At 49.6% G+C, this 13,864-nt stretch overlaps 1 protein-coding gene across 1 annotated transcript; it reads right to left on the bottom strand.

Annotated features, from left to right (window-relative positions):
- Positions 1 to 1,255: 1,255 nt before the first annotated feature.
- On the bottom strand, positions 1,256 to 9,172 carry SPACA3 (sperm acrosome associated 3). The gene is made up of 5 exons (XM_006059433.4): positions 9,048 to 9,172; positions 3,580 to 3,848; positions 2,491 to 2,649; positions 2,022 to 2,100; positions 1,256 to 1,402 (listed from the first exon to the last, which is right to left on the bottom strand). The coding sequence occupies exons 2-5, from the start codon at positions 3,764 to 3,766 to the stop codon at positions 1,336 to 1,338; spliced, it is 492 nt and encodes a 163-aa protein (XP_006059495.1). The 5' UTR covers positions 3,767 to 3,848; positions 9,048 to 9,172; the 3' UTR covers positions 1,256 to 1,335.
- Between the last annotated feature and the right edge of the window lie 4,692 nt (positions 9,173 to 13,864).

Genomic DNA, 13,864 nt, shown 5'->3' with positions numbered 1-13,864 from the left:
GTGGAGGAGCTAAGATTCCACATTCCTTGTGGCCAAAAAGTAAAACAGAAGCAATACTGTAACACATTCAATAAAGACTTTAAAAATGGTCCACATCAAAACAATCTTTTTAAAAAATGAGAGAACTGCACTTAATTCTCCCCCATTTCCCGTAGAAATTTCTGCCGCTTTATCCAAAGTCTGTCCCCTTTTGCTCCTTCTTCCAGCACCTTCTCCCCTCTTCCTCTTCCTCAGCAAACAGTGATGAGGGCGCTGGTGCAGACTTCCCAAGGAAGCCCTGGTCACCAGACAAGCAGAACATGTGCCCACGAGGCGGGTGGGGGCTTGGAAGCCCCAGACCTCAGGGAAACCAGACTCGAGGTCAGTATTTCTGGAGCCCCCTTCCCCCACTCTGTGCCCCGTCCTGTACCAGGTGCCTCACTGCACTATATTATGTCACTGATAAATTATTGTAAGATGACCTTTATTAGCTCCTCTTACCCATGAGGAACTTGCCTGTGAGAGGTGGAATGACCTTTCCAATGCCAGGCAGCCAGGATAAAGGAGAAAACCCCACTCAACCACTTCTTCCCAAACTATGCCAAACTCCCTGCTCCAAGGGAGGTGAGCCAGACTTGGATGAGAAGCAGCCTGAGTGGCCCCTATGAGAGGTAGAGCACTCCCCATGAGGGCTCAGGAGGGGCCATGGTTCCCTCTAGAGGTATGCCTGGAGCCTGAAAGCTAGCGCTTACCAATACCATTGAGTGAATTGTGGCTATATTGAAAGAAGGTATCAGGGCCCATTCATTCACTGATTCTACAAACTGAGCTGGGTGTCTGCCATTCATTCTGGATGCCTCATTCATATACTCACGAGGTTCACTTGGGAAACTCTGCCAGGGGTGGGCAATGAAGGCACGGATGCATACCCCCAAGTCAGGCCTCCAGGAGTGGAGGAAAACCTCCATCGAAGGCTTTGAAGACCAACTGAACCCCAGCCCATGGGGACAAGTGAGGAATTCCTGAGATGCTTCTGGCTCCAACATACCACCTGGAAACACAGTGATAGCTGAGAACCACACTTAGATTGACAGAGGATGAGATGGTTGGATGGCATCATCAACTCAATGGACATGAGTTTGAGCAAACTCAGGGAGATGGTGAAGAACAGGGAAGCCTGGCGTGCTGCAGTCCACGGGGCCCCAAAGAGTCGGACATGACTTAGCAACTGCACAACAACACTTGTATTAAACTATACTTTATTAGTTGTTTTGTCTTCCCAGGCCTGGGTCAGGAACCAGGCAACGTCTCCCAAGCTGCCATCCATCCTCTCTGCCCGTCCATCCAGAGAGAATCCTACAGCTCACAGCCATCCACCCAGTCACTGAGGTCTTTGCCCTGGCAGTGATGCCTCCATGCCTCCCTGAGGATGGAAGATGGGGAAGAGGAGAGAGCAAGTCAGCTGCAGTCTTCAGTCTTTGCCCAGAGAAGAACGGGAAGGAGGTGTGGGCACTAAACCGGAAGTGAGGTGAGGAAAGGGGCCAGGCAAGAGGAAGAGAGACAAGCCAGCATGTTAACTAGCCAAGAAGCCCCTAGGGAACTCATCATGCTTCAAGCAGGGAACTTTTTTGATCTGTTGTACTAGACAAAGATGCCACAGTTAAGAAACAAAGTTACTAGACCCTGGTCCAACATAGGCAGATGTTGGAAGAGCCAGGCTTGACTCTGTGACCTCCAGTGACTTGTTTATTCTCCCTAAAACTCAATGTACTGTCTTCAAATACATTGGTGGTGGTAAGCAGATTAGAGTGTGAGGCCATGAAATGATGCCTGGTTTAAGATGTGAAAGTAGTGTGAAAGCGAAAGTCGCTCAGTCATGTCTGACTCTTTGCGACCCCCGTGGACTATACAGTCCATGGAATTCTCCAGGCCAGAACACTGGAGTGGGTAGCCTTTCCCTTCTCCAGGGGACCTTCCCAACCCAGGTTAGCTCCCTTCTGTGGTCCTAGTTGGAGCAGGAGGCTCCAACCCACATTACTTACCAGCTGCCCAGACCCTGGGGTTCTTGAGTTATCTTCATGGCACAGATAACAGTATCCTTGAGGTTGGGATTCAATAAGTCTGGGGTGGGAGGCAGAGAAACACGATGAAGGAGCAGGAGGTGGAGTTGGACATCCAGAGTCTGTCTGTCTGTCATTCTTACTCAAACACACACACCCTCCTCCATCCTAACTCCATCCCTGTCTCTCAAGCCCTCTGGGAGCACAGGTCTTACTCCATCACCTCCCCCATCAGAAGCCATCCCCCACCTCTTCCCACAGCTCTCCAGACAGTGTCCCACCTGGGATCATAAATCAGATTCATGGAGGGCCACTCTCATCACCTGCCCCACCCCACGATCCTTGGTAGACCCGGCAGGCAGTGGGGGTTCCCACTCAGACAAAAAAGCAAGAGGAGCAAATAAGGCCAGAGAGTAAGCCCCAGCCAGCCCCGGGCCCAGGCCCTGCCTACCGGAGCAGTACATCTGGCACAAGTTTGGGACATTAGGGTTGAGATTTTTGCACCACTTTCGGCTGTTGATCTGGAAGATGCCACTGTTGGTACTTCCATCGGCTTCATGGTCCACGGCACCTGTGTTGAAGCCACTTGCGAAGTAAGCAAGACAGATCCCTGCATAGGGTGGAGACACAGGCCTGCGGGTGGGATGACAAAGGCCACCCCAGACCAGAGAGCTCACGGGGTAGACCCTGTGCATCAGGTCCTCCAAGCTTCAACTCGTGTTTCCAGGAGATCAGGGCTGACACCCTCTCACCTCCTTGACAAAGGAATCCACTGAAGCTCAGAGGGGCAAAGTGACTTACTCAAGGTTATACACAGCTACCAAACAGCAGGAGTCCGCAGGTCTCCTGACCTCCTTCCTGCCACATTCCCTCGGTCTCATCGTCCGCACATAGCAAGACCCAAGAAATGCTTGTGGAATGAATGAACAAGAGCTCACTCTTTAGAGACACGACTGGGAAGGCACAGGTGGGACCAAGAGAAAGGGCTGGAACTAGAGAAGAAATGAGTCCAGGGGTGGTTGTACTTGTTAGTGTCTCGAAACTTCCACCAGCTTGAAAAGCTTGGTCTTCCTTAGCTTTGCTCAGCGTGCCCCTGACTTCAGTGGCAGTGTCCGATCCTAGTGGCCATGGTTCCATTAAAGATAGGAAACCCTTCTTTCCCTGTGGTGCCCAACTTACCAGTGGGAAAGGACATAAGGGAGCAATTCTGCTTGGCTACCTGTCGCCTACCCTTCCAGGTTCCTATGCAATACTGACTCAGCGGACATGAACTTGGGCAAACTCTGGGAGATGGTGAGGGACAGGGAAGCCTGGCGTGCTGCAGTCCATTGGGGTCGCAAAGAGTCAGACTTGACTGGGCGCCTCCACTACAACAACAACCCATCGCCTGCCTGCTGGGTATTTACCCCAGTCCTGGGTGTTCTCCACCTGTCAGCACATAGGATCCTGATTTGAAAAAGGAGAACAGAGGCTCCCAAGGCCACAGCCCTTGAGTGAGGAGGAGGGAGGGGGAGCTGGAGGGAGAGATCGGGGTCCTTACAGTCAGCCAAGCTGTAGCCCCGGTATCCCTCCAGGCCGAAATCCTGAAGCACTCTGGCCAGCTCGCAGCGACTGTAGACCCTGGCCTGGCCAGAGGGGAGCAGGCTGCTGAGGACAGAAGCCAAGGCCAGCAGCACGATCCCAGGCGGGCAGGGCCACCTTCTGGGAGCCCAGCTCCCGTCTTCCATGCGGGCAGGGGGGCACAGAGCCCCCGCCACACTGGCTCAGAGCTAGGCTTTGAGATGGCAGGCCGCTCACAGAAGGCTACCCCTGGAAGAAGAAGGGAAACAGAGCCTGAGTGGACAGGAAGGTGGGGAGGGTGGGCTCCCACACAAGGGGACGGCCAGCCTGCCGCCTTGCCGCCCTTGTGGAGCATCAGCCACGCCCCAAAGAGCCCAAGAGAGTTCCCCAAGGTCAGCCCCTTTCCCCTTCAGTTATGCTTTTTTTCCCCTTTTATTTTTAATTGGAGGATAATTGTTTCAATATTATGTTGGCCTCTGCCTCATGTGCCTGCAGCTAAGTTGCTTCAGTCGTGTCCATGCAACCCTAATGGACTGTAGCCCACCAGGCCCCTCTGTCCATGGGATTCTCCAGGCAAGAATACTAGAATGGGTTGCCATTTCCTTCTCCAGGGGATCTTCCTGACCCAGGGATTGAATCTGTGTCTCTTGTGTCTCCTGCAGCGGCAGGTAGGTGGGTTCTTTACCACTAGCACCACCTGGGAAGCCCGGCTTCTGCCAGACAACAACGTGAATCGGTCATAAATATACATACGTCTCCTCCCTCTTGAACCTCCTCCCCCGCCTCACACCCCATCCCACCCCCCTAGGTCATCCCACAGCACCACGTGCTACACAGCAGGGTCCCACTAGCTGTCTATTTTATTCAATACACATGTTAATGTAAATGTTTCAGTGTTACTCTCTCAATTCGTCCCACCCTCTCCTTCCCCCGCTGCGTCCAAAGTCTGTTCTCTCTGTCTGCATGTCTATTCCTGCCCTGCAAATAGGTTCGTCAGTACCATTTTTCTATAATAAATTCCATATATATGCCTTAATATACAATGCTTGTTTTTCTCTTTCTGACTTACTGCATTCCATATGATAGACTCTAGGTCCATCCACATCACTACAAATGACCCAATTTTATTCCTTTTTATGGCTGAGTAATATTCCATTGTATGTATGTACCACAACTTCTTTATCCGCTCATCTGTCGATGGACATCTAGGTTGCTTCCATGTTCTAGCTATTGTAAATAGTGCTGCAACGAACATCAGGGTACATGTGTCTTTTTCAATTATAGTTTTATCAGGGTATATAGCCAGGAGTGGGATTGCTGGGTCATTCCAATCCTGCCTCGTACCCTCCTGCCCCAGCAGCTGAGAGAAGAGGAGGGAAACCAGGGAGAAGACAAACATATTCCAAGCTCCATACTACATGTCAGGCATGGGACTTCCCTGGCAGTCCAGTGGTTAAGACTCTGCAACACAGAGGGAGCAGGTTTGATCCCTGGTCAGGAAACTAAGATCCTACATGCCATGTGTCACAGCCAAAAAAAAAAAAAAAAAGAATGCCAGGCATCACTGAGTCCTAAAGCCCAAGATTTCACAACTCAGAAGGAACAAAGCTCCAGATCTTAGTTCCCCGACCAGGGATGGAAGTCAGAATCACCGCAGTGGAAACTCAGAGTCCTAATCACTGGACTGCCAGGGAACTCCCAGAAGGGACAGAGTTTGGACTGAAACCAAAGTTTACATGACTCCAAAGCCCCACTGGGATTTGGCCATAAGCAGATGTTCCCAGGTGGCGCTGGTGGTGAAGAATCAGCCTGCCAATGCAGGAGACACAAGAGACTCAGGTCCTATCCCCGGATCAGGAAGCTCTCCTGGAGAAGGAAATGGCAACCCGCTCCAGTATTCTTCCTGGGAAAATTCCTTGGGCAGAGGAGGCTGGTGGACCACAGTCCAAGGGGCCACAAAGAGTCAGACACATTGGAGCAACTGAAGACACACACAGAGATGTTCCCAGAGGGGACGGCTGATCAGCAGCATCAGTGCATATCGATCCTGCAGCCCCACGGCCACGAAGCTCTCTTCAGTGAGCCTGAACTGAGGACAGGTTTTCCCCTAGAGCACTGCCAGCCTGCAGCCTCTCAAGTGGAGGCTGCTCTCTCCCACACACAGACCCTCTCCCAGGCCAGGTGGTGCTGAAAACTCTCCTCCATGCCCACCACCCCTTCTAAACCATCTCCTTGCTAAAGCCCCGCCTCCCTCGAAGCTCGTCTCACCCCATTCGGTTTGCCCTCCATGCCTCTCATCAGTGGCTCTGCGGGTCAGCCCCCAGTATCACAAAGGCCATTTGCACCTGGTTACCATCTTGACCGCCACTCTGTCTCAGCGACCGGCTCCCACAGCCTCATCATCCCTGCATCCCGTCATCATTCCACATCCCCCCAAACTCCGCAACCTTCTAGTCCAGTTCTATCTCTCCCTGACCACCTCTGACACCGCCCCCGCCAACTGGCCCTCCACCTTCATAAACTCCAGAAATGAAACCCAGCCACAGGAGTGGGTGTCCCTGCAAACGGGTGGCCCCAAGCCCAAGGGTGACGAGACAAGGGTGTGCTTTGCAGCAAGCCTTGTCGCAGCGGGAGGCCCACCTCTTTGCTTTACGTCTCTGATGTGAACACTTTTCTAGCTGCATTTCCTTCCTCTAAAAAATTAGGAAATTAATAACACTTGCCTCATCCGACGGTTGAAAGAATGAGTGAGAAAAGAAAGACACAGAGAGAACTGGGCTCTTTGCACTAGAGCTCAGCTGGTTGTTCTTTCTATTACAAAGCGATGCTGGCACAGGTACTGATGCTCATCTCGGTCAGCTTTCTCTCTCCCGTTTTGCTCAAAGGGTACTCAGGACCTTCGTTACCGTCCTCGAGTTCCCCTCCCTTCCCTGTCCCACCTCACCTCCTGCCTCACTGAGAAAAACAAGGTGATCCCCTGTGAGATGTCCTCCTTCCTTCTGCCTTCGCCCCGCCCCACTCACAAAGGCATCCACAGCCTCAGCCGTCCTCACAGAGAAGGTGCCTCTACGCCGATCTGGACCCATCTTTCCTTCAAGCTCTGCGTTTCATCCTTCCCCATCTCTCAGCCTTGTTCCACCAGCCACTCCTCCTCTCTCAGCATCACCAGCATCTCCTCTCCATCAGCTCCTCCTTCCTCTGCAGGTAGGGACACGCTTAGGTCTTATACCTTCCCTGGACTCTCTCTCTCTACTGACCTGTCCCTCTCCCTCTCTTCTCATTTAAACATCTATGCGAAAATCTACGGTCTTCTCGCCTCCTATTTGTTTTTCAACCCAGTGAAACTTGGCATCACCATCGCGACCTCTCACCTGACACTGTTCCGCCCAGGGGTGCAGTGGACCCTCGTGGGCTCCTGTCTCGCAGGAGCTCTCAGCAGCCTTGCCTTCTGCTGCCTGCTCCACCTGGTTCAAACTCTTACCCCTCCCTCTCTCTGCTACCACAATGCTTCCCTCAGACTTCCCTCGCGCAACACACTTCTGCCCAGGTCTTAAATGCTGATACACTTCCTAGGCATTTCTGCCTTGAGCTGTCCTCGCTCCCACTTCAGGAAACACTCTTGTGAATTCCCTGGTGGTCCAGTGGTTACGACTCTGTGCTTCCACTACAGGGGGCACGGGTTTGATTCCTGGTCCAGGAACTAAGATCCCACGTGCCACAGGAGGCCCGGCAAAGACAAAACAAAGGAAACCTTCTTGGCAGGCTGCAGGATGCCTGAGCGTGCCTGTCCCTACTGCCCCCTGCAGGATGATGGCTCCTATTACATCTTCCCCAGAGCGGCCAACCTCACAGCTAACTGCCTCCTGACTGTCTCCATGTGGGTAACACAGGCACCTTCTGCTGAGCACATCCAAAGTAGAACCCATGGTCCCACTGTTTCAGAGCTCTTTTCTATGTCTTCTCTTCTTGGTTTAAAACATTCTTGGCTTTAAACTCATCATGTTGCATGGTTTAAACCTATGGCTATCCAAACTAGGGATATAAATGTCATTCTTCACTCCTTCTCTCCATCACATCTTTCACTCATCCGCAACCCATCAATCCCGAAGTGCTGGTGAGGCCACCTTCCCTCCAAGAGCAATGTCTTTCCCTTAGTTCAGGCCACCCTCCTGGTGTGCTGATGGTCTCCTTGCATCTAGTCCTGACTCTTCTCCCAAACTATTCTACACACGTTCACCAGACTGAAGGTTTTAAACAAAAAGCCTGGCCAGGGGACATCCTTAGATGGTGTCCTTCATCACTGATCCCAAGTGTGGTCCACAACGACCCTGGTGACCCAGGCTTGCTGACCTCTCCCCACGACACTTTAAGCTCCAGAAATGCCATGTCAGGGCTTCCCAGGTAGCTCAGTGTTAAAGAATCTGCCTGCCAAGCAGGAGATGTGGGTTTGAACTCTGGGTCTGGAAGATCCCCTGGAGAAGGAAATGGCAACTCACTCCAATATTCTTGCCTGGGAAATCCCATGGACAGAGGAGCCTGGTGGGCTACGGTCCATGGGCTCGCCAAAGAGTCAGACACGACTTAACGACTAAATGACAACAATAATGCCATGTCATTTGCTCATGATGAACCTGCCATCTGAATGAGAACCCCTTTCCTTTACATGCATCACTCTTACTCATATTTCAAAGGTCACATCAGAAGTGAGTTCCCCAGTGAGATGTCCCCAGGAAGCACCCGGCCCCACGCAAGACCCCCAAAGCGCCATGTTTCTGCACACTAGACTGTAAAAGACATCAGCCTTCCCCGACTACAAGGCGAGCCTCCAGAGAACAATGGCGCTCTTATTTCTCTTCTTATCCTGAGAGTCAAGCAGAGTTGCCGGCCTGGAGTGGCTGATCAAATGGGCCCTTCTCAAGACTGAAGTATACTGAAGTCATGTGCTCAGCGCATGAGCCCACTCATCAAAGTGTCAGGGGTGAGAGGGAGGCAGACACCCTTCCGAGTTCTTAAAGTGTGACCGACGCTGCACTGGCCCTTTTCTGGCTGTTTTCTGACTTAATCTCATCTAATCCTCACAACAATTCGAGGGGCGGGGAGGATTACTATCCCCAGCTTATAGATGAAGAAACTAAGCTGACTGTTATACAGAGACTGTTTCTGCTTTTTCAGTAGCAAGAGTTATTTCAAAGTAACTTCTTCCTGAGCCTTCCCCAGCAGGTCTAGAAGTGGAAGGAGTCAGGTCTGGTGATTCAAAGACCAGAGACCTGCCAGCGTGGTCTCCCCCCATCCCCTCTCTCTCTCAGCTCAGCGCCCCCATCCTCACCAGCCCAGTATCCCCTCACCATCTCTGACCACCACCTTCGTTTCCCCACGCCCCTCTCTGGTCAGCCCAGCCCAGGGCCCTGGTTAACAGCTGCAGGAGGAGGGGGAAGGCGGCTCACTCACCGTGTCGTCCTCACCAGAGCTGGCGCAGCAGTGACAGTGGCAGAAACAGCGGTGGCCCGACACCCGGCTTCAGCCCAGAGCACGCCCCATGGTACTCATGGGCCCCCAGCACCCGGCTGGGAGAGAATGATGGGAAACTGACGCGGGGCCTTCTGGAACTCCCCAGTTCTGTGAGCTCATCTTCTAGAACCATCTTCACCCACTGAGCTTTGATAGCACCCCCACTCAAACCCCTCAGTTTCAGGGCCTGGAGACCTGTTCAGAGTATCTAAGCTCACCTCCTCTTGTCCGCTTCTGCCCCTACACACGACACTTTGAAGGATGGCTCCTCTCCTCCCAACAGGCCCTTCTGGGGGTTACCCAGCAATGCTGATGCTGGCGGGTGCCCACCGTCTCCCCGGGCAGCTGACCTCACCATTCCACTCTTCCGTTCTTCTCCCGTTCTTCTCCGCCCCGTTCTCCATCTGCGTGATGACAGTGGACAAGCCCAGCACAAAGGTGATGCTGCCGACTCTAAAGCTTGCGGGGCAGAGAAATGAAATGGAAGGGCATGTGACAACCACATCCATGCCCCACAGGGGCCCCTGCTTCAGAGCCTTAAGGGCATGGACTTGGCACTCAGGCTGATCGGAGAATGAATACAGGCACCAGTGACTACTAGCTGGGTGTCCCAGTAAAAGGGACTTAACCTCTCTGTTTCCTTAATTCTCCAGGGGGAATAGCAAGACAGGAAATACCTTTAAAGGTGCGCGAGACACAGGATCAGTTACTACTAACAGCCAAAAACATGCCAAGCTGCTTGTCCGTCCTGTGTGCCTCCCCCCCAGCCACAGATAGACCAGATTAGAATCAAGGGGTTGACCTGTGGTTGCATCAGGATCTCCTTTTTTATTTTCTAAATTTTATTGTGGTAGAAACCCTTATCGTGAGATCTACCCTCACCAAAATTTTAAATGTCTAGTACGGTGTTGTTGATCGTAGGCACAGTGTTGTACAGAAGAACTTCAGAACTTCTTCATCTCATTTAACTAAAACTTTATGGCCATAGATTAGTGACTCCCCATTCCCTTCTCTCCCAGCCCCTGGCAACCACAGTTCCACTCTTCGACTCTATGAACTTGACTCTTCTAAACACCTCCTATAAGTGGGGTCATACAGTATTGGTCTTTCTGTGACCAGCTTGTTTCAGGGAGCGTAATATCCTCAAGGCTCATCCACGTGGTCACATGCTACAGGATTGCCTTCCTTTTTAAGGCTGAATAGTTATACCCTTGGACGTATATACCACATTTTAAATATCTATTCATGTGATGGATATTTTGCTTGTTTCCACATCGTGGCACTTGTGGATAATGCTGCAATGAGCATAGGAGTGCTAACATCTCTTTGAGATCCTGATTTCCATTCTTTTGGATAAATATCCAGAAGTGGCATGGCCGGATCATACGGTAGTTCTATTTTTAGTGTTTTGAGGACACTGTTTTCCATAGCAGCCTCACCATTTTGCATTCCTACCAACAATACACAAGGGTTCCAATTTCTCCATATGTTTGCCAAAATTTATCTTTCGCTTTTTTTATAATAATCATCCTGACAGGTGTGATCGTGCTTTTGATTTGCATTTCTCTAATGATTAGAGGTGTGGAACATTTTTTCACATGCCTGTTGGCCATCTGCATGTTTTCTTTGAAGAAATGTCTCTTCAGCATCAGTATTTCTTCAAAGCTTCCCTGATGATGCCAATATACCACCAAGGCTTGGGCCTTTGTCCAGGTGAAAGTTCCCTGGACTTGAGCTAGAAAAGCTGAGCTCAGTGTCTTGGTCTGCCCCTGACTGGCTATTCATTCTTGTCGGGTTAACCTCCATTTCCTCATCTATCACATGGAGTCATTCCCCTGCCCCACCCCCTGGAACCATGATATGTAATCTCCCCAAGCATCATTTCTCTCCTCTGTAAAATGGGAATAATCTTCCTTCACTGTCACGCTCACCAGTTGGATCAGTACATCTTAGCTATTGCTTTTATTGTCTGGCCCTCGGTGGTGATTCTGTTTGGTTGAGTTTTGGGTTTTTTTTTTTTTTTTACTGTATCAGCCTGCTTTTATTATTTTATCACTTCTTTTTATTGAGTCATCTTTCAGCTTATTATTATTTTACTGTATGCTTTGTTATTTCCCACTTGACTTTTATTTTTAAATGGAGAAGAAGAAACAGCAGTTCAAAAAAAAAGGTTATGAGGGCAGACAAGGCCCTCGTTGATGTTCGGTGGGTCTTTATTTCTCTGCTGAGCTCAACACAAGTCTTTCCGGTTTCCCCAAAGCGAGCTCAGATTCTTGACCACATCCCAGCAGAGATTCCCCCGCTGGCTGCCTTCAGGTTTAAGTTATCCTAAAGCATCTTTTGGGCTTCCCAGGTGGCTCAATGGTAAAGAAGCCACCTGCCAATGCATTAGATGTGGGTTCCATCCCTGGATTGGGAGGATACCCAGGAAAAGGAAATGGCAACACACGCCAGTACTCTTGCCTGGAAAATCCCATGGACAGAGGAGCCTGACGGGCTATGGTCCACAGGATCACAAAAGAATCAGACAGGACTTAGCAAGTAAACAACAAAAGCACCTCTTACTTTCTTGGTTCTCAGTCCTAGCTGCACTTAAAAAAAAAAAAAAAAAAAAAAACGAACACTTGGACCCCACCCTAGGCCAACTACATACAAATCTCTAGGGGTAAGACCCAGCATTAGTATTTTTTAACCCTTCCAGGAGATTCTGAAGTGCTACCAGTGGTGGGAACCACTTTTCTAGTCAAACTTTAGTTCCCTAAATGTGTGCCGATATTGTGCAACCTTGTCTTGTATGATATTATATATGTTATTCTCTGTATCAAACACACCCGTTCTATTCCAGCCAACTTGCTAGCTGCTGGTCTTCCTTAAAGCATCGCTGGAGCTTGACTTCCTCCCCTGGACTCCTTGCTGAGTCAGGAGTCCCCTACATCCTGGCACACCTAGCAATGCTAATGTGCCATCTCAGCATCTATCACACTACATCAGCATCTTCTTTTTATTATATTTATTTAGCTGTGCCAGGTCTTATTTGAGGCATGCAGGATCTTTGATCTTCATTGTGGCATGCAAACTCTCAGTTCCACCATGTGGGATCCAGTTCCCCAACCAGGGATCGAACCTGGGTCCCCTGCATAGGGAGTACAGAGTCTTAGCCACTGGACCACCAGGAAAGTCCCTACATCAGTATCTTCTTTCTCCATCACTCCCAGCAAACTAGGAGATGCCCACTGTGTCTCAATCGTCTATTTTTCCATTATTGAGAGCAAGATCAAAAATACTATGGAAAGAACTGAAGAAATGAATGCAAATCATCTAGATGGTTGATTCAGAAGAACCTCAGCTCAGAGAACTCCATCAGGAGGCTGGTCTCAAAAGAGTGTGCAAAGGTTCTTTGGACAATGAAGAAATGGATCCTCCTCTGCCTACGAGTAGGGAGACCCTGGAGCCCCTAGAGACAGACCTGCTCACTCCATTCACTCTAAACTCAGAACATTGAAAACAGAGCTAACTTCTTCTCAGCAAGTTGTGTTCCTCTTACTTTCATCATTGATCAGTGCATGGCTGTAATTTCAAGACATTGTTATCAGGAGTTGGGAGGCATATAAAGTCATTAACCCTACACTACATAGTCTCTCCCCATCATATTCTTTTAGTTTTGTGTCTCCATCATTAATCTGTCTTCCTCCTTGTGATGGTTCATTTTATGTGGCAACTTGACTGGGCCATAGGGTACCCAGTTATTTGGTCAAACACTACTCCAGGTGTTTCTGTGAGGGTGTTTCTGGATGAGATTAACATTTTTTAAAACTGGAATATATTTGACATACAAAGTTGTGTAAGTTTAAGGTGTACATTGTGTTAATTTGATTCATTTCTATATTGTGATAGCATTATCATCATAGCCATAATTAGAACCTCAGTCACATTACATCATTATTTCTTATTAATAGCTGGAACAATTAAGTTCTAGTCTCTCAGCAAGTTTGATGATTATCATATTCTGTCTGTATTCACTATGTGTGTGTGTGTGTGTGTGTGTGTGTGTGAGTTACTCAGTCATGTCTGACTCTTTGCAACTCCATGGACTGTAGCTCGCCAGGCTCCTCTATCCACTGAATTCTTCAGGCAAGAATACTGGAGTGGGTTACCACTACCCTTCTCCATATATTCACTATACTGTGTCTTAGACGAGATTAACATTTAAATCAGTGATTGAGGAAAGCAGATTGCCCTACCTAATGTAGGTGGGCCTCAACCAATCAGTAGAAGGCCAGAACAGACCAAATAGGTGAGTCCTCCCCCAAATAAGAGGGAATTCCTCCTGCCAAACTGCAATTCAAACTGAGACATTGGCTTTTTTCCTGCCTATGGAATAGAACTGAAACATCTCTCCTTGGGTTTTAAGTCTGCCAGCCTTTGGACTGGAATGACACCCATTGATTCTCTTGGGTCTCCAGCTTACCAACTCACCCTACAGATCTTGGAACTTGCCTACTTCCATTACTGCATAAGCCTTATCCCAAATACACACACACACACACACACACATATATATATATATATAAAACAACTGGTCTAACCAAACTTTTTATAGTTCCCTATATGTAATGGCACCCCACTCCAGTACTCTTGCCTGGAAAATCCCATGGACAGAGGAGCCTCGTAGGCTGCAGTCCATGGGGTCGCTAAGAGTTGGACACGACTGAGCGACTTCACTTTCACTTTTCACTTTCATGCATTGGAGAAGGAAA

Source organism: Bubalus bubalis, chromosome 3 (genome assembly GCF_019923935.1).
Source record: "Bubalus bubalis isolate 160015118507 breed Murrah chromosome 3, NDDB_SH_1, whole genome shotgun sequence".
In the NCBI taxonomy this organism is placed as follows: Eukaryota; Metazoa; Chordata; class Mammalia; order Artiodactyla; family Bovidae; genus Bubalus; species Bubalus bubalis.
The sequence above is the reverse complement of the archived record's forward strand: the minus strand, read 5'-3'. Positions and strand labels throughout refer to the sequence as shown.